At 37.5% G+C, this 24,338-nt stretch overlaps 1 protein-coding gene across 2 annotated transcripts in view; it reads left to right on the forward strand.

The window, feature by feature from the left end:
- Positions 1–4,978: 4,978 nt before the first annotated feature.
- Positions 4,979–24,338, forward strand: part of LOC104587718 (SMAD/FHA domain-containing protein) — a 59,296-nt gene continuing 39,936 nt past the window's right edge. The window contains exons 1-4 of one of the 2 annotated variants that reach the window (XR_016077542.1): positions 4,979–6,063; positions 14,991–15,055; positions 15,159–15,219; positions 15,644–15,790. Coding sequence is in view for 1 of the 2 variants with exons in the window: in XM_010245430.3 (XP_010243732.1) it covers positions 5,802–6,063; positions 14,991–15,055; positions 15,159–15,219; positions 15,644–15,790 (535 nt within the window). In the remaining variant the exon portion in view is untranslated. The remainder of the gene's footprint in view (positions 6,064–14,990; positions 15,056–15,158; positions 15,220–15,643; positions 15,791–24,338) is intronic. The other variant, XM_010245430.3, reaches the window with a different exon arrangement.

Here is a 24,338-nt window from a genome sequence, read left to right on the forward strand (position 1 = left end):
TGATTTAAAAGACTAAAATAGTTCAGATTATGACCCGTACTTAGTACGGGGTCATGCCTAGCTTGTGTCATGACCCCGTAAATGATTATAGCCGAATTAATAATTAATTTATACATTAAATGATAATTAATTATTATAATTATTAATTCGGATACGAGCAATGAATATTTATATTAATACTTGTATTTAATTAGATATTGATAATTAATTAATGATAAATATTGATAATTATTACTAATAATTAACATTAATTAAACCAGTTTGATTTTAAAACAAACCCAGTTAAATTAAACACGGATAATTAATAACATTACTAATAATAGTTATTTTATTTTCATATGAATTAATAATAATTAATTTATAATTATACAATTAATGTTAATTATTAAATGTTAATCATAATTAACATTAATTAATTTAGTTTGTTTTTAAAACTAACCCGGTTTAATTAAATACTGATAATTAATAAAGATGTTAATAATTAATATTATTATTCTTAGTTAATAATTATTAAAATATTATTAAGTGCATACATAATAAAAATAAATTAATTATTAATTCGGCTATAATCATTTAATATTTATATTAATTCATAAATATATAAGTAATGTTAATTATTAATATTGTTATTATCAATAATAATAATTAATAATAGTGTTATTATCCATTAATTAATTGATTTATAGTGAAAGTTAAATTATAAAACTTTCAATTATTCAACATTGTTAACTAAACTAATTATAAAGGCAATTATTATTTCATTAATTAACTAAAAAAATTAATTATAACAAATTTATTACTTAATATGCACATTAAGTGCTTACATAATAAGAATATATTATTACTTAATAATAATAATATTATTATTATTTCTGATTTTATAATTTTTAATATATTAATAATACTGATTTTTAATAAAATTGATGAGGGTGGATTTGGCCCTCCAATGATATTGTGACACATGGCACCTCGGAACAACTAGGTGACACCCGGAACCACTTTGGCAACAACTTGCCTTAGCCAAGTTGATGGTGTTCCACCTGGCGGCCCAGGCGCGGCCTCGTGGCCTGGCCTTGGCGCGACCTGGCCTTAGCGCAAGCTGGCAGCCTAGCACAGGCACGACCTGGTGGCCTGGCACAGGTGTCGACTTGGCGACTTGCAAGATGTGCTCGCCAACGAATTCGGCATGCATATCCAAACACTCCTACGATCCTTGGAAGTTGGCCCACGTGCCGAACGATCCGGAAGGTGGTCAATGTGCATGGCGGTTACTTCCAGGAATCTCGACCACTTAGACGACCTCGTAGAAATCTTGGATATGATGCGTGAAGCCCATGCCAAACAATGCCTATATAAAGGCACCAACCCCAATGGCAAGTAGGCGAGTAAAAAAGTAAGCAAGTAGGCAAATTCTAGCTCTCATACTTTGTGATTTTTAGCTCGCAGTCTACTATGAGAGTACTGACTTAAGCATCGGAACGACCTCGCCGAGTTAGCCACCCCAGGTCCTCTGACATTTGGTTCCTTGCAGGTCTCTAAAGAGCAATGAAGCTTATCAATCCAGTTCGTCACCAGGCAGCTCGACACCTCACAGGCAGCCCAACGCCTCACAAGCAGCTCGCCACCTGGTCAACCCTACACCTGGTGAGCTCGGCGCCTCACAGGAAGCTCGCCACCTGGTCAGCCTTGCACCTCACAGGTAGCTTGACACCTGGTCATCCCGGCACCTCACAAGCAGTTCGGCCTGGTCAACTCGGCATCCAGGTCCTCATCTAGCAAAAGTTCTCCACTTCGGCCTCTGAATCATCGACTACTTGGAAGCAGACCAAATGACAAGGTACTTAGCCAAAAAATTGGCCATCACCAAAAATCGATTCATCAAAAATGTTGGTAATAACAAACTTTATTTACTTAAAATTATTTGTTGAAATTACCCATCTTAATTCGAACTGATAATTAAATATTAATTTTAATTACTTCAAATTATTATTTACTGATAATAATGATACTTATTAATTCAGAATGATAATTAATAGCAAGTTTAATTATTATATTTATTAATTCGGATACAAGCATTGCATATTTATATTAATTAATGATAAATACTGATAATTATTACTAATAATTATCATTAATTAATTCAGTTTGGTTTTAAACCAAACTTGGTTAAATTAAATACTATAATTAATAGCACTATTAATAATAATATTTTTATGTTCATATTAATTAATAATAATTAATTTATAATCATACAAGTAATGTTAATTATTAAATGTTAATCATAATTAACATGAATTAAGTTAGTTTGTTTTTAAACCTAACCCAATTTAATTAAATACTGATAATTAGTAAAGATGTTAATAATTAATATTATTATTCTTAGTTAATAATTAATAATAATAATAATAATAATTAATAGATTATTATTATTATTACTATTATTATTATTACTACTACTAACATTAATATTATTAATTAAAATATTATTAGTATTACTACTATGATTATTATTACTAGTTTTATAATTGTTATTGTATTATTAATATATTATTGAAATTATTATCAATAATTATTATTAATAATATTATTATTATCCAATATTTATTTGTTTTAGTGAAATTCAAATTATAAAACTTTCAATTATTCAATATTGTTAAACTAAATTGATTATAAATGCAATTATTATTAATTTTCTAATGAAGACTATGAATTCATAAAACTGATATTATCAAATAGTTTCAAAATTGAAAACTTAGTCTACTCAAAAACTGTGTGTGTGTGTGTGTGTATGTATAGAGAAATGCTCTAGTAAATTAGAGATAAGAGATAAATAGGAATTGGAGATGATTTAGGAGAAAGTGGGGGAGATAGTTTAAGATAAATTTTAGGAGAGGATATTGTTGGAAACGTGTGGGTAAAAGAGGGAGAGATTTTAGATAAATTTTCATGAGAAATGAGAGCATCTAATCGGTTCTTTAAAAAATGACATTGAATAAAAAATAAAAAATGAGAAAATTTCTTCACCGCTTTGTTTTAATATATACACACACACACACTAGTGAATGATCCCGTACTAAGTACGAGGAATCAGTAATGTTAAATTTACATTATGGAATCAATAATGTTAAATTTATATTTATTATTATTTTAACTAATTATTAAAATTTCAAGAAATATTTATTTCAAAAAATAGCTTTTCAATAATTATTAAAATATGGATATTTTTCTTTTGTTATGATACGTAGAGGGTTAATGATTAATTGAAATTGATAGAATGTAAGTATAAGTGGTTATGAATAACCACTTTTGCATTTTCTGCATTTTTTAGGAAAAGTGGCGGGTTGTCGAAGCCCTCAAAATTAATGCTAGTCCCACAATAAAATTTTTGTAGTAATAGTGGTATTAGGTCGAATCCCACAAGGAGCTAGGGAATAATTTCTCAGCCGAATGAGTAATATAATGGAGTGGGAAAATTAATTAATTAAAATTTCTAAAAGAACAAGAAAGCAATAGCAAATTCAACTAACAAGATATAATCAGTCTTATCGAATTCTGATTCAAGGGTTCAGGTTAGTCAATTGGTCATCGATCATAGGTAGACTTCGGCAGTCTTGCAATTCAAGCATTTAACCTTAGATTTATTAGGATAGCCATAATAAACCTTATGTTTTCCTAAATCGGCTGACCAAACCCAACATTTGATCAACACTTATCACTAATCGACTGGGTACAATAGCGCTCCATATTAACTAGTGATAGCATTAAACTTTGTGAAAACAGTTAAACCAAAATAACAATAATTGAGATAGCTGCAGTTATCGAATCTTGTTCTATTGATTCCCTTTAGGTTAAAACATGTCAATACATTGGTCAAAGGCTGTCACGAACAATTGATCTATAAAGATATTTACCTAATTGCTACTTGTACCACTATTCATGACAATTATGGATCACTGAACCATGGATAGCAGTAGGAAAATCAACATTAATTAATTTGTCAGACTAATTAACATTAACATCCATAGAGAATAAGCACAAGAATCAACAAATACTTGAATTAAAAAGCAAGATATTGAATTAAATACAGAACTTCACGATGACACAAACGAACCTCCCCCCTTGAACTAAAAGAGAAAGCTTAGTTGCTCATGATTTTCGAATTCTCCAAGCTTTGCTTCTCAGAAAGCCGAACTGATATTTCTTGGTTGAATTGCTTGATGCTTGATTGATGGATCGTTGGATTGATGCCTAAAGCTGGTCCCCCCCTCCCCCCTTTATATAGCTTTAGGAAGAGGGGCTCTCTCCAACTCCCTTTAGGAGATTAACTTTTAAAATTAGAAAGTCCTAATCTGATCTACTTCTGTCTTATCCTATCTAGTAATCTCAATCTCTTATTTTTTTAGGATTACAATTGAAATTTAAATCTGATAGGATTCTTCATTATTGAATTCGAGTTGGGTTTTTTTAATAACTTGGGCCGCTACAAGACTCTTATGCGAATTTGGGCTTCAGTTGTGGGCTAGGCTTTACTACAAAATTGTTTCGACTTAGGGTCCGATTTTGACCTTGATGACCAAATATGTCAAAACCCAAAACATGAGAGTTGTGGGCCTTTCCCTTATATTTCCAGTGCATCTTGAATCATCCAAATCGGAGTCCGGGATCGAGAATTAAGCCCAGATTATTGAATAATGCCGAAACTGTGCAAAATCATCCAATTAGCCTTATTTTCTTCCAATCGCTTTCTTGCTTGCCCTGAATCGAAATACAAGAGTAATGAGTCCAATTGAGTGCTAAATTAATGTAAAAAAATGAATATTTGGGGATAAAAATATGATACTTTTTGTTCTCATCAAATAGATTGAAAATTGTAGTAGTGGGAATAAGAAAACACTGTTTCAAGGAGAAGAGAAGAGAAAGTGAGGGAGAAGAAAACACTGTGTCTGTGAATGTATCTACGAACCCAAAAGAAGAAGAGAGGAGAGAAAGGGAGGAAGGGAGTGTCTTCGATCTGTGTCTGCGAACCCATGGCAAAACTTAGATCTGTGTCTACGAACCCAGATATGTGTCTGCGACTGTCTGCAAACCTAGAAGACGAAAGAAAAGAAGAGAGGAGAGAGGGAGGAAGGGAGTGTCTCCGATCTGTGTCTACGAACTCAGATCTGAGTTCTACCATGGCAGAACTTAGATCTGTGTCTGCGAACCCAGAAGAAGAGATGAGAGAGGGAGGAAGGGAGTGGCTGAGAGGGGGTGCCGCCACCGTTGCTCTGTTTCTAGGTTCGAACGGGGAATGGTACCGTCGTCACTGGTTTCGCCGAAAGAGAAAATGAATGGTTTCTTACATTTTTCCATTGGGGTCGCACGGTTTTGGTGCGACTCAAAATCCATTTCTAATATCCCACACTTTTCTCACCCCATCCCCCTCTTTCTCTCAAACCAAATACGAGAAAAGAAAATATTTTTTGGGATCAAATATCCTACTTCTCAACTTTCGCACGTTATAAGTGTGAGGGGAGAGAGAGGGCAGAGTCGGAGGACAGAGGCCAGCCGTCCCGGCGTCCCCCCATGCGAACGATACCGGTTACCCCAGTGGTCATGGGTCATGGGCCAAAGCGTCTTGTCATTGTCAGCTTCTTCTGTTGTCGCATCTCAATTTCTTTTCAAGCATTAAATGTTTGCCACATGGGCTTACCACCGGAACTCCTTATCCGCTGAAATCCCATATCTCCATCCTCGAATTCCCTAATGGCTGTTTATTTCGCAATCTTGGCAGATTTTCAAAACCAAAATCTCCTTACCAAATGGCCGCAACAACCCAATCTTTTGCCAATATCATTATCACAAAGCCTCTTTGCTGTTCAACTCCTCGGGTTCACGGCTTTTTTACTTCCCAACACCCAGTCTCTACTTCATTCGCGTCTGTGAGCTTTAAGTTCTTCCCACAAAAGCTACAAAATATCCAGCTTAAAGGAATTCAATTGAGGAAGCTCAGACCTACAAATGCTTCTGCTGCTGAAACGCCTTCATCAGAAAATGCTGAAAAATGGCTTCTTGAACCTGTAGGTCCGTTTTTACTGTCCTCTTTTCTATAGAATTGCTACATGGGTATGACAGAAAAAATGCACAATCTTAAATTTGATACTTGTGGATGTGGCCGAGATGAGGAAAAAGTTTTTTGGATATGTCTGTATTTGCCACAGGCCACATGACAAATTCATCGCCACGCCATCGCCGATTCCTATGCTTTGAGATGAGGAAAAAGTTGAAACTGTAGCAAGCGTTTTTGTTTCCTATCTGGAGTTGTCTTTATATTCTGTTCTTTTCAGCAAGCAACTGAATTTTTGAAGGTTAATTTTATTCATATTCCTGTGAAACAAGTGGAAAAGAGAAAAAGGGTCAATTACTCCAGTTTAAATAGATCACAATGAGTTCTATTTGAAATTTTGTATCTTCTTGAATTTCGTTTACATTTCCACCCAATATTTTTTGAGCATTTTCTCCAGGCCCGCTTATTAGATGGAATAAAGAGATGCGCGCCATCATAATTACATATTATTGTTGTTCAATGAATATCTCCTTCAGATTTTTGTTTTCATACTCCAACATGTCTGTAGCACATTATAGCAATCGTACGATCTAGTTTTTACATGGGAGCATGGTTCTGTTTTTCTTTTTCATAGCGACTAATGTGGAACAAGTTCTGAATTTGTCATGTTTATGTGGTGCATATTTAAAAGTTGTAGTTAAGAACAATCTTTTCCTTGTAGAATCCCCTTTATAAGTTAACAATCTTTTCCTTGTAGAGCCCACCTAAATTTTGATGGATGAAGCTTGGGCAAATTGGGCCTTCAGAGATAGGATGGGTGTTGAGAGATGACCAAGAAAATTTTGTAGTAGTATTCCCTGGACCTATAGAGGTTGATACCATGATAAGAGCAAAGCTCTTAGCTTCTCTACAGGGTGGCTAGGATACTGAACTGTTTGAACTTGGTGGACTTGTTTTTGAAGAATAAAGATAAAAAATTTCATTAAAAGATAAAGAAGCATTACAATCCAGGTGGCTGTCAACTGTTAAGGTGACACCAATGTTTTAAAACGCGGAAGCGTGTTGGGAGGCGTTCCACTACCTAGAGGAGTGAGGTGTAGTTCAGAACATAAGAGGTGTAAGCCTCCCAAACACAAGGAGGCGTAAGGAGGAGGAAGGCGGATCTCATTTTTCTTTATTTTTAATAAAAATCTTTTATATTAAGAAGAATGAAGCTGCATAGCACTAGTTGAAAGGGGGGCTGGGGCCCCCATCCGAAGGGGTCTAGGGGCTCCGCCCCCTGCCCACTTTATTTCCCCTTATCTTTTCTTCCCTTCCCTTTCCTTTCATTTTCTTTATTTTTCTCCTTTTTTTCTTCTCTTTCTTTCTTTTTCTTTTCTTTTCCTTTCCTTTCCTTTTTTCTTTTTTCTTTTTTCTTTTATTCTGTCTTTTTATATGAGGTGTGCATGAGGTGCATGAGGCATACGCTTCTAGCACGCCTCATGAAAAAAGCGTATGAGGCGTACACCTCAGAGGTGTCAACGCCTCTGGCATATGCCTCAGGGCATTTTGGGGGCGAGGAGGCACACCTCCAGGTGTATGCCTCCCACGCCTTTTAAAACACTGGATGGCACACCAATAATGCTCTAATCAATGAGAACACTTTCAGCATTACATGTTTGAATTTCAAGCACATCCCAAAAGCTTTTCCCCAAATCTGCTCTATCAATTTGAGCAAAAACTGGAAGGATCCAAACCCAGTTTGTCACTAGTTTTCCAATTGAAGCAACGTGACACTCAATACTCTTGAACTTATTCTCCAATGTCCTTCTGTTTCTTTCATTCCAGATGATCCAACAAACTGCAAAAGGGATGCAGCTCCAGACTATCCTAGCCTTCTCACTTCCTCTGAATCTTGGTCAAGATGAAAAGATTTCAGCAGTGTTGCTTGGCTGAAAAACTCTAACCCCAAAAAGTGAAGCTTTCCATGCTGCCTCCTCTTCCATCTTGTACATATAATAGAAGCTTGCCATGCTGAAGCCCCTATTCTTCAAGTGGTCTGCTGTTAAGGGAAACCAGCCATGCAAAAGCTTCCACCCTTGGTGGGACTGGATTCCCCCCACACCTTCTGCCTGTACTGTGGTCATATGATCTCTAATAAGGGTCAAGTAGAAGGATTTCACTGAAAATTTTCCATCCATGCTCTCCTTCTACCATAGGCCATTCCTAGATGAGGTTGAAATGTTGGACTGCTCCAATCTTTCCAGTAATAAAATACATTCTTCCAGTTCTTGATCCCTCAGTGGCCTTCTAAATCTTGGGCACCATACCACCTGATCACCTCTGACTTCATGTCATTGATCGATCCTTAATTGGTGTTAGACAGCCTATACAACCTTGGGCACGCCTCACACAACTTCCCTACTCCATTCCACTCCCCTCCCCAAATCTAACTCTAGCACCTTTTGCCACCTTGAATCTGACCAAACTCCTAAAATCCTGATTAAACTTAATTATACCTTTCCATACACTCACCCCATAAGAATTAGACACCTCAATTGATTCCCACCCAAACCTCACCAGCCCATACTTCTCTATCACCATCCTCCTCCGAAGAGAATCCCTCTCCCTCTCCAGCCTAAACCTCCAAAGCCATTTTCTCAAAAGTGTCTTGTTGAAAATCTTCAACCTTCTATTGCTCAATCCTCCCCTTTCCTTTGGCCTGCACACCTTGTCCCATTTAACTAGATGAAACTTCTTGGTTCCCCCAACTCCTTCCCAAAGGAAATCCCTTTGAATTTTCTCTACCCTCATGGCCACCTTTGATGGGATTTTCAACAATGAAAGGTAATAATTAGGAAAGCAAGATAACACACTTCTTATCAAAGTAATTCTGCCTCCAATGAGAGGCATTTTGCTTTCCACCTCTCCAACCTTTTCTCCACTCTTTCTACTAGATGCCTCCATCTATGACATGATTAGCCCAAGTGGAGGGAGGTCCATATAAGTCATAGCAAAAATTGGCTGTATGCCCTTAATGGACACAATGGAAGCACTGATAAACCTCTATAGAGTCACCACAACCACTCTTGCCACCACCTGTCATATTACCACCATCTCCACTAGCACCTTGATTGCCTCTAAATCTATGACTAACACCTTTGGAAAAACCTGTACGGCTCTACCTTGCATACTTCTATCTCCACCTCCTCCATGAGCTACTGCTAAGGTAGATCTTTCTGACATTGTTGCATTCTCAACATGTGAGCTGGATGCTCTTCCAATACAAGAAAACGAGATGGAAGCTCACTACTAGCCAAAATCTGGGCTCGAACTACTTCAAATGCTAACATTAAGCCAGATAAATGCCTCCCTTTGTTCCTATTGTGTCTTCAAATTGGTTGTGAGTGGCTGGTACACATTTAATTCATTTGTCAAACTTTTCAAGGTTGCATAATATTCCTCCATACTTTTATTACCCTGTTGGAGGGAAAAATAATCCTAATATAACTAATAGATTTGAGTCACACTATCCTGCCCTGAATACAAGTGTCTAGCATTCTCCCAAATCTCTTTTGCAATGTCCAGGAACTAGGGCTGCAAACGGATCGGGTCGAATTGGATATAGGCATATCCGAATTTGATTTGTTAACATTCGAATCTGAATTGGATTTAATCTATTGAATATCTAGCGGATTCGAATCTAATTCAGATTATAATCAGATATTAAACAGTATAAATAAATTAGACTAAAAATAACCAAAATATTATATATTATTAATAAGATGAGCTAAAAATGACTTTAATAATATATTTTATGAACAAAATGATTTGAAAATTACTTGTATAAAACTTGAACATATGACAATTTAGTGAAAATGCAACATTACGACCAACTTCAATGATAGATATAATATACTTTTTAAGTATATATGAACATATATATTTAAATCGAATAGGATTATATCGGATTGGATAGGGGTAGATCTATATTTGATCCAATTATAAACTGATCAAATTTGAATTCGGAATCGGATACCGTTTGCACCCCTACCAGGAACATAAGATTGACACTGATATGATTTTCCATGCTATTTCACAATGAGGTCATAATTTGTGCGTTATTTTGCACCCATTCACTATACCCTTCAAACCCTACTTTTGTCTTATCCTTGGTGACATATTTCAATTTTCCTCTCCCAGTCAAGGAGACTTCAACAGATTTGGCCCATAGTACATAATTAGTACCATTGAGTTATAGTGGTTAATTGAACATTCATTAGGTCAGATCGTATCACTACAGCTGAGTTGGAACTACTTGCAGAAGCAGCCATGAGACAATTTTCTTAGTTACCAAGTAGAAATTGACTACTAAGAAGAAGAAACGAGACCTCCAACCAAATAATCACCACTAGATAGTTGCGACACCAATTTTCAGCTTGGAAATTACCAAAGAACCCGGTTTACCACTCACCTAAATCAACCACCACTGTTACTTTCTTTCCTTAACACCTCCTTGATAATAGATCTCTTTCTAGCATTTCCAGCACACAATCTTCATGATTATTCTCAATTGCTTACCCCTTTCTTATTTCCCCTAATTAACCCCTCTTCTCCTGCCCTTTCTCTGACTGAATTCCTTATCCCCCTCTATATAGCTTCAGTTAACTTCCTCTTTCTAGCCTTACCTTCTTCCTTCTTTTTTAGGAAAGCCTTCAAATCATTAGGGTTCTTGAGCTTACATCATAGTTTTTTCAAGAAATTCGGCTAATGAGTCTTCCTCAGAATTTCCACCATTTGTTTTTGAATTTTCCTTTCCCACAATGCCACTAATCCTGTCCTTCAGATCTTATTCAAATTTGCTGATCCTGCCATCTCTCTACCTTCAGTAGAGACCTCCTTCACCAATTTCTTTCTTTTTTAACTATTCCAACAAGACCTCTATTGGCTCCCAAATTCTCCTTCCTCTTTTCTCATCATCTACAGATCTTGATCCTCCCTGCTTCCTTCCACTTAGTACCCAAAACTGAACTTAAAGGGATACTTGGCACAAAAAGGGGCATCTGTTGCTTTTCCCTGTTCAGGATATTGGGGTACACTGGGCACTCCAGGAAGAGATTGTTGAGGGCCGCTTTCCTTCTTGGATTCAACCCTTTGACTACTTCCACAGATCTGTTGCTCGTCCTTGTCTAGACACTTCCTGTAAGGCCTCTGGTTATTTCTTTCCATCTCCTTACAGATGCCCTGCCAATGGTCTTGATTTGGGTTTAGATCCCCCTTCTTAAGCCTTCGAGTTTCCTCCCCATTACCAAGCGTACCCTAAGTTATCACTTCCACCTCCTGTAGGACTAAGAATAGGGGTAAGATTTGCCTGTTTCTTCCCTTCATCGAAAAGTATGGAAGTGCCAAGAAAATCCTCTCCTCCTTCTGTCCCAACCTCATCTTCCAAGCTTTCTGTCTCAGAATCGGACCCTGGATCGGAATCTTCATCATGCAACAGCTGAAGGACAACCCATCCTTCATCTTCAAGATCAACATCTTCTGAACGTGCCCTCGAGTATTTGGGATTTGGCTGATCGATCTGTCTTGTTTAGTCCCTTTATAATATTTTTTCCTAGGAACCTATTGAAGTGATTATGCACATAATTTCAAGCCTAAAGATCTTGTAGAGGAGTCAACACCTTGTTGGGATGATGATAGACAGCACTTACTGTCCCCAAAAGAGGCTACAATCAAAGGGCTTACATGACTATATAAAGAGTCACATGGACGGCGTCATCACTGGTTCAGTATTCAGCCTACCTGAGCCTGCTACAGAATTGAACTAACACTTGGTTGGTTCAGAAACCACTTGTTGATCCATAAGTTTTTTTGGGCCCCACACTGGTTCAGATAAAGAACATTTTCTAACCACTTCCACAAGAGATAGCTCTTTTACATTTTTTCTTCTGAAGTTTAAACTTTTTTGAAAACCTTGGTCTAACCATCGACTTCTTCATTTGAGGTTTAGTAGGTGATTGTTCATCTTCCTCAATTATAGCACCCACCACACCTCTCCCTTCATCCTCTCTCTTCTCGCCATGTGTGCACCATCCATCCAAGTCAATGTTGTCTTCAGCCTTGGAACCAGACCTCCACAGTGATGCTTCCAATTACGAATCTATAAAAAGATCTCTATTTATTTTGATAAGTAAAAAGTACCCATATCCCAACGGATATGGATACTCTCAACTTGTTGACTCATCTTTTATGTAATAAACTTTCAAAAGAAGGGGACATTTTTATATCCCTGGTTACAATAAGACCAAAGTAGACAAGGAAAATAGAGTACAAAAGGACTATTCTACCTTTTTTCTAAATACACTTTAACAACCTTCAACCACCAAACTAGAAAAGGAGTGAGACTTGGCAATCCTTAAGCCAGATAACAAAGCTTTAGTCCATGCTTTTGATGCATTTGCTACTGCTATAGGTCCACTAAAAGCCTGCAGTAACTGGCCTCCAAATTCCAAAAGGCACCCCAAACTCTTATGGATCCAGTGCTTTTTGGGGACCTTTTGAAGAAACCATCAAACTGCATGATGAAAGTAGTCTCCAACCCAGGAGTGATCGTATGTCTTGTGGGGGAGGGGGGTGTGAAGGGAGAGGATTGTTAGATCTATAATTAGTTTCTTTCCAAATCACCAAGTCTCAAGCCTACAAAAAGTTTGCTGGTCAGCACTTAGGAATTAACAATCATCATAATTCTCCTTTGAAGATCTTCAAAAGAACAAGCCTTCTCTTCAAATATTCTTTGTTCCTCTCTGAACTTTCCCACATAACTGCATGATGATCAACTTTCTATTAGAGTGTACCCCTTTCTTCTAGCTTGTGACCAGTCCATTGCTTAAGAAAACCACAAATAGAGTTTGGAGTTATCCAATGGAAACTACACCCTTGAATCAAATCTTGAAAATGTTGCGAGAGCCTACAAGTAGTGATGCGGGGGTAGACACAAACCTAGGAAGAAATGTACATTTGAACGATCCACTTCTTTTGATAATGTCACAACTGATAATGCGACTGCACCTCTTGAATGAAAAAAGAGATTTGAGGAGGAATTGACAAAAGCCATATCCTTCTTACTAAAATAGGGGAGAGAGGAGATCTTGCATCTAGTTGATCAAAATAGGATTTTGGTAGAGTTGTTTTTGGGCTCACAAACAACCACCCACAGGATAAAACCACAAAGTGTTTGAAATGAAAGAGCAACCAAGAGAATCCAATACAAACAAAAATTAAGAAATCTAATCAAAGATGAGAAAAGCAAGCATCACCAAGAGAACAAAGGATTTACGTGGTTTATCCTTACTACCTATGTCCACAGGATAGACGAAACTGTTTTTCACTAAGAAAGAAAATGAGAAATAGTACATGATATCTTGTGATTTGCAACAACCTAAACCAACCTTTAATCCTTTTACACATATTCTCTCTTTCCTCTCTCAATTCAAAGAATTCATATAGAGAAAAGAACCCACTCTTACAAGAGCACCCTTTTTCCTCAACTTATCTTTTTTCTTCTTCTTCCCTGAAAAAAGAGCAAACCCATCATACAAAAGAGGCCTTTTATATAGAGAACCCACCTTACCTAAAGGAGGGACCACAACTGTTGTTAGATCACAAGCTAATTCAATAGTTGAAAAGTAAGACACAAACCCAATAATCTCCACCTCGGCCTATTCTTTTAGCTACCTTGAAGATCTTCCATTTGTGCCTCCATGGCTCCACCTATTTGCAAGCATTATAAACATTAATTAGCCTTAAGAAACATCACCAGCTATACATAACACAAATACTAAATAACTCCAAGGAGGGACCTTGATCCTTACTCCCTTTTGGTAGGAATTTTCCTTTCACCATCATCTGTACCCTAGAAACATACAAACTTGTCTTTGCCCCAATTACTAAGGAGACACTTCATGTGGCCAACTACTTTGTGCATTCCATTTCCAATAATCCACCGAGGTCATGGGAACTATTGTGTTCCCAACTAGATGATACAAGTCCCTGCATTTTTCTCCCTTCATCAGGACCATATTGTTGCGTATGGTTTTCATGACTCTACTTGCAACAAAGATCTTATAACCTTTGCAGTCCAATTGGCTAGGTAATATTACATTTCTATGCATCTTTGGGACATGCCACATCAACCACAGTGTGGACCACTTCATAAAACATTTTGATCTTCACTGTCCCAATACTTGTGATGTCATAAGTAGTTGCATCATCCACGGAGACAACACTTGAAATCCAAAACCTATTCATTTGGAAAAGTAATGCACATACCTTTGGAGACTGTGAGAATATCTCCATCATTCAATGCAATTGCCACACTACTAGATTCATTCCCATTTGTTTTTCCGTATAGGACAATCTCTCTTCATGTCACTAAATTCCTTGCATCTTTAACATTGTAATTTACTCTTTTCCCTTACCTTGGATCTAGACCTACCATTCTTAGATCCCTAATCAAATGAACTTATTTTCTAAATTTGTTCCCTGTATAACTATTGCAAAATCCTGCTTATTCTCATACTTGGGCTTCCTCCTAATGTCATTGGATAGGAGAGCCATAGTAACTTTATTGTATCTCCCATACAACAATGTTGTTACCAAGTCTTTGCATGAATTAGGAAGCTATTTAAGAAATGAAAGGGCCCTGTCTTCTATGCATATGCATCACACATGCTAAAAAAAGATATTACCCAATGTCGGTCCCAGCTATCTGTGGTTTTGGGAGGGGTAGACTGGATATGAACCTAACCTTTGACACTTCTTTTGTGTAAAATGGATGCCTTAGACTTGATCCTGTATTGTTATGTATGTCATCCTAAGATGCTACCATTACACCAAGCAATGGCCCCTATGCATCATAAATGCTACCTGTTATGAGATACTCATTCTCTGGTCTAATTTAGTACAGGTGATGGTGATTCAAGGCACATTGGTTTTAAAGTTCCTATGCCAGATGCTTTTGAGATAGCTTCAGTAAGTACTTCCATTTGACAGATTCAACTGTTTTGATGAATCAATTTGAGGATGTACCATGCAAATGCCTTCTTTTCCTTTTCTGTTTTTCCTCAATCTCCAGAGTGTGGTGACGGTTGGTCGTCTTCCAGAGAAAGCAGATATGGTAATTCCTGTTGCAACAGGTATTTACAAAGTCCAAATTCTTAAGTGCTTACTGTAGCCTATTTCAAAGTTCTCCTTGCCATTCTCCTCAAGGATTACATGGTTGAGTAGGAGAGGATGCTAGAAGCTCTTCTTCTTGTTCACTTTTCCATACATGTGGAGCATGTCCCACCAATAAAGAAGTCTCAAATGGGATTATGTGAATCAGGTTTCTGGTTATAAGAACATGTTTTCTACTGCTTGAATCTTTTACATTAGACCTAAAAGATTAAAAACCATTGTTTTCATAATGATCTGCTAGATCTCCTGGGAACATGTAACTTATGGGTTCTAAATACAAAGCATGGGAAAACCATGATTTTGCCATTTTGGACGATAACATTATGACCAGTACATTCAATCGGTCATCATTAATATAATCAATTTTCTTTTATCCCTTAACAGTGTCTGGCCTACATGCCCGGATTGAGAAGAAGGAAGGGAATCTAATGGTCACAGACTTGGAGAGCACTAATGGGACATTCATTGACGATAAGAGGCTCAGACCTGGTGTAGTTGCTATTCTATCACCTGGCAGCTGTATTACATTTGGTACTCCATCTCCAACTTATTCTCAACCATTGATATTTGATTGATGCATTTGGAGGCAATGTTAATCTCATATAGTAAAAAAATTCGTGTTTTCGGCAGTGTTATGTGGACTTGGACATGGGAATCAGAATCTGACACATGTCCAGGAGTCCAACTTGGTAAACCCCAAAAAGTAGGAATTATGGACTGTCTCAAATAACCTTTTAATTTGTAAATATTATGATTTTTAATGTTATTCTTAAAATTCTCACATAAATGATATTTTAATTTGTGGAGTGGATTTTGTGTGTTGTGTCCTGGTTTTCTGGGCTTGAGTTGGTTTTTGGCCCAAATGGTGTGTCTTGGTTTCTTCTGGATTTGTTCTGTTGGATGAGCCTGGTCCTTTTTACATTCTCCTTTGCTTTTCTCTTTTCAATGCATATACCTTACCTTCTTCCAAGAAAAAAAATATAAGCATAAAAACTTAGGTAGTTAAATTATAATTTAAAATTGATGTTTAATTGACAGCCTTTGCCTATTTGCCATATGGCCAGTTGGTCACACCAGTTGTTTTTCATTGTTTTCCTAATCCCAATGTTAATTTGAAAAGATGCTATAAACAATGGATCATAAATTATGTGTCAATTTCAAGAGTCCCATATTGGATAGCTTAAATGGTTAGATCACTGTTACATAGAGGCATTTAGAATGAGCCAATGAGGATTTGTAATTTTGGAGAGTTGATATGATGTGCATTTTGGTAAATCTTCCTGATTTGTACTGTAGCTGAGTCTGACACATAGTTTGGGGAGTCAGACATGAATTGACTTGTAGACACATGTTCACTTGTGAGTCTCCTCCAAAGGTGGGGTATCTGTGCAAACACTGTCTTTAAGATCTTGAAGCCTTGCTGGATTCTGCTAGGCACCCAAAGTTGGGTTAATTACACCCAATTGATACATGGTTGAAAATTTTCTTGTATTTTTTTTTCTTTAAAAGCCTGAGTATTATCATATAAAAAAAGTCCCATGGTATGAAATGAATCTATTCATGAACTAATTCACAAAGGCTCAAGTCTCCCTTTATAGACACCAATTTCACCTTGGAAACGGTCTCAAAACAAATTCTATCTCCTAACATAACCTAAATATCCATTATTATTAAAACTAATCATAGACAATAAAAATTACTAAAAATACTAAGGTAGCGTTTGATAAAATTGAAATCTGAAACCTGAAAAACAAATAAGCTCTTTTAAAGGTCTGATATCTAGAAACAACAAATATGCTTTTTTCTAGAGCCTCTGAATATAATATACTGCTTGGATTGTTTGGATCCTATAACGTGTGATAACTGTCATTTTTACAGTTTTACCCTTAGAAACAGTCTATTTGATAAAATCTGAATTCTATTAGCACTGAACATCATTTATTTTGCATATTTTGTAATAAAAATGAATATGTACAATATATGTTTTCATGAATAATAATAGAATGTTTTCATGAATCTTTTAATAACTATTAATAAATATTAGTATTTACTTATTTTTAAAATTACAGAAAAATATTAAAAAGGTTTTTAAAATATATTAAAGATCATGGGAAATTATGGAAATAATTTTTAATTAGCAATAAAATTATGGAAATATATGTTAAAAATATATTAATGAAACCTAAAGTATTATACAAATAATATTTAATTAGTATTAAAATTATGGAAGCTATTAGCAAATTTAAAAATATATTAAGAAATTATAAACTATTATATAAATAATATTTAATTAATATTAAAATATGGAAAATATGAACATTTTTAAAAATACATTAATAATATATACTTTTCAAAATTATTATTTAATTAATATTGAAATTATGGAAAATCTTATGTATATAAGACTATCTTAAAAATTATAAAATATTTAATTATAATAATGTAAAAGTTTATAAAATAATAATAAAATATAGACAACTAGCAATACAAAATTATGGGGATATTGACTATATTTTTAGGAGGATGTGGTTCAATATGGATCGGAAGCAGTGGATAGCTGGTTGTATTTTGTATCCCATGTTCTTAGTGATTACCAATGAAGCTTTTGAGGGTTATTTCAAAGGTGAGAGGGGCTTGTGTCAAGATGATCCCATATCTCCCTTCTTATTCTCACTGGTAGTGGATTCGTTGGGGAGAATGATCAACAATGCAGTTGAGGGAGGTTACATTGAAGGGTTCATTGTTGGTGATGGTCGTATCTTTGTTACAGTTTGCTAATGACACCCTTATCTTTTCTAGGGAAAGCCAGGCTGATTTGATGTTCCTTAGGTGCCTGTTGATTTGTATTGAAGTTGTTTTTGGCTTTTTGGGTTGAAAGTTAATCTCCTAAAAAGCTAGATTATCCTAGTGGGGAGATTCCACATCTTGCCGAGTTTGCTAGCACTCTTTTCTGCTGGGTGGGTGCTTTGTCAACTAAGTATTTTGGACTTCTTCTTGGAGCCAAAATAAGCCTAGATTGACCTAGCTGGGTGGGTGCTTTCTAGGGGTGCAACTTGGCTGGGACCAACATAAGCCTAGATTGACCTAGCCTACAATTTTACATAGGTTGGGCTTGGATTTTATCCTCTGGCTAGGCCTGGGCCCAAGACTTTGGGCTTTTTATTTTTCTAGCCCAAACTTGGCCTGACCTTATCCTTATGTGAACCCAACCCGAGCCTGGCTTGATTCTATATATTCGTACATAAATGGATACATTCACACGTGGACATGAATGTTAAATTTTATAGTAGGCTCATTGACCAACTTGAGCCCAGCTTGGGCCTAAGCCCAACCCAAGTGCACTAAATTTCAATGCGGGTTGGGAAGGTCAGGCTTGACCTCGGTCTCAGACCTTGGGTAATCTTAGGACTGGGCATGAGTTGACCATAAACCTGGCCCAGTTTGCCAGACTTGCACACCTATATATTGCCCTATGGAACCCAGTCATAGAGAAGTGCAAGATAACTAGAGAAGTCTCTCAGGTTGGAAGGGACAATTTTTGTCAAAAGATGGAAGATTGACCTTAATTCAAAGTGTCCTTTCAAGCTTTCCAACTTACTTTCTCTTTTCTCCTTACCAGCCTCAGTTGCTAACACTATAAGAGAAATTGAGAAGGGATTGCTATGAGAAGGCCCTAATGATTTTCAATGACAACTGCCCTCTACTTTTTCCTTCCTCCATGGCTAGCTTTTTTGCTTCAATCATTGGCTCCTCTCACCATCTTATCACTGGAACGAAAGCTTCTTCTCTCCCCTCTCGCCATCTTTTCTCCCCTCTCTCCCTATGTTGTAACACCTTCTTGCCAAGGATAGCTCTAATTTTCCAGTCTCTTAGTAAATCGAATATACTTCCTTTGGGAAATAAGGATTCCCTTATTAGACTGAGCAACTTCCATACCAAGGAAATACTTAAGAGGGCCAAGATCCTTCACCTCAAATTGTGAAGTTCGAAATTCTTTCAACTTATGAATCTCTTCTTCCCAATATCCGGTAATCACAATGTCATCCACATACACAATCATAATGGCAACAAGATATCCCCTTCTTTTTACAAACAATGTGAGGTCAGTGTGACATTGCACAAATCCAACCATCATCCACCTCATCCATTGTCATCTGAATGGCTTCTGGCTTACCTTGTTGATCTACTTTGTGAAAAGGAAAATCAACTCTTTTATTAATTGGGGGATATGAATTTCTACAATGCCTACTCAATTAACATGTAGGACACACCAATGATGACAAAGAAATTGACTTAAACAAATGCGAAAACAAGACCTTCAAAGAAGGAAAGGATAAATGACCAAAATGACAATGCCAGAGGTAAATTTGGTCTTTATTACACTGACCTTGACTCTGACTCAAAAAACTGGTTCCCTTCAAAGAATCTGAAGCTATAGAATCCAAAATAGTAGCCATCTATCATATGTCCTCTAGCAATCATTCTCCCCAAAGTCAGTAGAAGTCTGCTGAATTGAAAAATATAAAAGAAAAGTAGTTTCTTGAAGAGAGAAGGAAGAGAGAAGGAGAAGAAGAGAAGAAGAGAAGTTGAAAAGAAAAGAGAGCAATAATCTGGCCGCCCCCTTCACTTATCATTTATACTAAAATAATAGAACAGTACAAAGACAACTATGCCCTTTTTTTTTGATCAATAACAACACTTTTATTAAAAGAGATAAGTAAGATACAACCAGGAAGGAGGGGTAAAATGTCTTAACCCTCCCTTTCAAACCCGAAAAAACATATTACAGAAACCCAAAACAAATTAGATCTTCCCACCCCCTGTTTAGCCAAGGTGTCAGCCATGGAGTTGGTACTCCTCTTAGCCCATTGAAACCTTATGGTCATGTTCTGAGTTAGTTGCTTGATTTTCTTTCTTTCATTTGAGAACTTCCACATGCTGGACTCTTCCATCTACAACCATCTAACAGTCAGTTGGGAGTCACCTTCCACTAGAAACTTGCTAATATTCAACTGCTTAGCCCTTTTGACTCCTTCTACAACTGCTAGGATTTCAGCTCTCAGAGAATCCCCCCCAGCCTATAGGTCCTGAGAACATAGCAATAATTTGCCTTTCTTCGTTCCTGAAAATACCACCAATGCCTAAAGGGCCTGGATTTCCTTCACTACTACCATCAAAGTTCAATTTGATGAAACCCAAGTCTGGTAGAGTCCACACAGGTCTGATATCACTAGACATAGGAGCTGACCGAGCCACTTCTTCCCAGCTTCTAATGATGTCTCCTACTGAATAGGCTTCAAAAAACTTCAAAGACTTGACCCAATGAGCCACCCTGACATATACAAGTTCTACGAGGGCTTCCCTACTTTTCTCTTTTTCATGAAATAATCTTTGATTTCTTTCTTCCCAGACCGTCCAGCAAACAACAACTCTAGCGCATCTCCACAAAATTTTACCTCTCTTCTTTAGACCCCTCATTGGAGTGGAGCTAAACAAGCTTTGCACACTTGAAGGGGAGGGCCGCCTGCAACCAAATAAAGAAAAGAACCAACACCAAATATCTGAAACAAAAGGGAAAGAGACAAGCAAGTGATAGCAGCTTTCACCATTCTTCTTAGATAAGATGCACCAGTGGGGATAAACACCAATTAGGCCTTTTCTTTTGAAGTAGGTCACAAGTGTTACACTTTTCTAGGATTGCTTCCCAGCAAAAAGCACCTACCCTAGGAGGGATGGGGCTACCCCAAACTTCCCGAACTGGAAAAGGAGGCCCAGGTACCGGACTAGACTGTGTCAATGCTTTGAAGAAGGAGCAGGAGAAGATACCCGAGGGAACAAGAGACCACACCCTGGAGTCCACAATGGAAGGTTCAAGGACTACTTCATCCAAGATTTTAAGTAGATTCGAAATGGGTTCCAACTCAGAATCTTTGAGAGCCCTTCTAAGACCCAAGTTCCAACCAGTAGCGGAATTAGACAAGTTAGCAAATGTTGCTACTAGTTCATTTTTAAACCTAGACAGAGCAAACAAAGAGGGAAACTGCTCTTTCAAGGGAAAATCCCCCCACCCAAGTGTGTTCCCCAAAAAGTACAGACAAACCAGAACCAAGACCGTACTTGATAAATGGAATAAAAGACTGTAGGACAGCATGAATCGACTTCCAAGGGGAGGCTCTTGAATCCCTAGATGATAGTCCCGGATCCCAGCCATCTGCCTCTTGCCCATGAATACTTAGGATTATTTTAGCCCACAAATTTTCTTTTTCTTTTGACCATCTCCATAACCATTTCCCTAAAAGAGCTTCGTTCTTCTTCCGTAGATTTCCCAGCCCCAGTCCCCCTTTACTTTTAGGTCTTGTAACTAGATCCCACCTAACTCTATGGTCCTTTCTCTCCTCCCCAGGTTCCCATAAAAAGTCCCTCATTAATTTTTCCAACTCCCTACAAACTCCTTCTGGGATTTTGAACACCGACAAGAAATATACTGGAAGGTTTGCCAAAGTTGACTTAATCAGTGCTATCCTGCCCCCTAGAGACAAGTAGTTCTTCTTCCAGGAAGCTAGCCTTTTAGTGAACCTATCAATCACCGGATTCCAAAAGCTCCTTTTTCTGGGATTGTCTCCCAAAGGAAGCCCTAAGTACTTCAGTGGCCAATGAGCTATCTCACATCCAAACACTCTGTTAGGAACTTGCCTAACTCAGGGCTCTTTGAGGGGCCAACCTCTTGAATTCTTGGAAGGAGAGAGAGAGAGAGAGTTTAATGCTGAAAGAGTCATTCCCTTATTCCTTTTCTGCTCTACTACTTATAGTTTTACAATCTTGATTGTTACAGTTGTTACAAGTGGATGGCAGTTGTTGTTACAAGTGGATGGCCGTTACAAGTGGATGGTTAGTTGTGCTGATGTGACCTCCTCTTGTAAAACTGATTAATTGCTGTTCCTCTTGTAAACTGATTAACTGCCTTCTGTTGGTCTGTTCTAGCAGTCTTGACACACTCGAGCCCTTTCCTCCACCTCTCCCTCACTCATATTAATACCAATCACACAACTCTTACCCAAATTTACCTTGAGGTTGGTCATTTGTTCAAACACCCTAATTGCCATCTTCATATTGCACACCCAGCTAATCTTCTCTCCATCACAAAACAGAATTGTGTCATCTGCAAATTGTAGGTGAGTGACTGGAACCCTATCCCTCCCCACTCTCCAACCACTTATCAGATTTCTGGAGTCTGCCCTCTCAATAAGCCTCTCTAGCACTTCAGCAATTAGGGAAAAAAGAAAAGGGGAGAGAGGGTCCCCTTGCCTAATACCCTGCATAGCTGGAAAGTGATTCACCACCTTGCCATTTACTAACACAGAATAATGGCAAGTCCTAATGCACCCTTCAATCCACTTACACCACCTCTACCCAAAACCACAAGACTCTAGCACTTCCAACAACAGAGATCAATCAACCAGATCATATGCCTTCTCCAAGTCCAACTTACACACTAGCCCTTTCTCACCTCTACTTCTGTAGTCTTCCACACTCTCATTTGCAATTAAGATTTGGTCCACAATTTGTCTATTCGTCACGAAGGCACCTTGGTTATGGGAGATGATCGAGGGGAGCACCTCTCTAATTCTTTTGGATAACACCTTAGCAATGATCTTGTAGAGGCTGTTAACCAAACTGATGGGTCTGAACTCTTTAGGATGAGAAGCCCCAACCTTCTTCAGTATTAAAGCAATAAAAGTAGAATTCAGGCCTGGGTTTATCACACCTCTTTCAAAGAATCCAAGAACACTGCTTGAATGTCAGCCTTAATTATCTCCCAACAATCTTGATAAAAGGCCATCGTAAAGCCATCAGGGCCCGGGGCTTTGGATCTATCCATAGAGAAAATGGTTTCTCTGATTTCTTCCAAGTCAAACTCTCTTTCCAGCCACAACATCAACTCATTAGGGAGCTTAGGCCAATCTAACCCTTCAATCCTTAATCTCTTCTGCAAAGGCTTTCTAAAGATGGATTTAAAGTGTTCCACAAAAGCCCCAACAATCTCTTGCTGTTGTGTTAAAACTGTCCCATCAACAACCAACTTAGATATGGTGTTCTTCTTTCTTTTGCCATTGGCTATTGCATGGAAAAATTTTGTATTCCTATCTCCTTCCTTCACCCATTTGTGTCTAGATTTTTGTCTCCAACTTACTTCTTCTTTGAAGATTATGTCCTCCAGGCTCTTCTTTAACTCCCACCTCATTTCTTTATCTCGGTCCCCAAAACATCCTCTTTCTTCCTTAGCATCTAACTCCTCTATTTTACTTATCAATTGCTGCTTCTTCTCTTCTAGCCTACCAAAGTGGAGAGAATTCCACTCCTTAATTTTGACCTTGAGCTCTTTCAGCTTCCAATGGAATTTCATCCCTTCCCAATTGACTTTCGGGTTACTTTCATTCCACCAAGTTTTCACTTTGTCTTTGAATTCAGGGTGAAATAGCCAACATATTTTCAAACCTGAAGGGAGATGGCCCACTACCACCAACATCAGACTTACCAATCATTATTGGCCAATGATCAGAAGTAACTCTAAGTAGAGGCCTTGACACCAGATCTCCCCAATGCTCCTCCCAGTCTATGGTGAACAAGAATCTATCTAATTTGGAGTAGATGGGTTCAGCTTGGAGATTAGACCAAGTGAAGCTATTATGAGAAAGGTTCAATTTCTTTAACTCAAAAGCATTAATGAACTCATTGAACTTCCTCATACTGGTACTGCTCCTTTGTCTCACCTTATTGCTCTCTTCAATGAGCCTTATCACATTAAATCCCCTCCCACACACCACGGTCCCTCCCACAGACCTCTAATATCTCCTAGTTCCTTCCAAAGCTCCTTCCTTTGTTTGTAATCATTTGGACCATATACATTGGTAAGGACCCACTCAAATCCATCTGGCACTTGCTTAAATTTGACAGAAATTGAGAACCTTCCCACTAATTCTTCCACTCCCTCCACTACTTCATCCTTCCACAAAGTAATTAACCCTCTAGATGAGCCCCAGGAGGGGCTCATAACCCACCTCAGTCCATTCACTCTCCA

This window comes from Nelumbo nucifera, chromosome 6, assembly GCF_055504915.1.
Source record: "Nelumbo nucifera cultivar China Antique chromosome 6, China Antique-T2T, whole genome shotgun sequence".
Classification (NCBI taxonomy): Eukaryota; Viridiplantae; Streptophyta; class Magnoliopsida; order Proteales; family Nelumbonaceae; genus Nelumbo; species Nelumbo nucifera.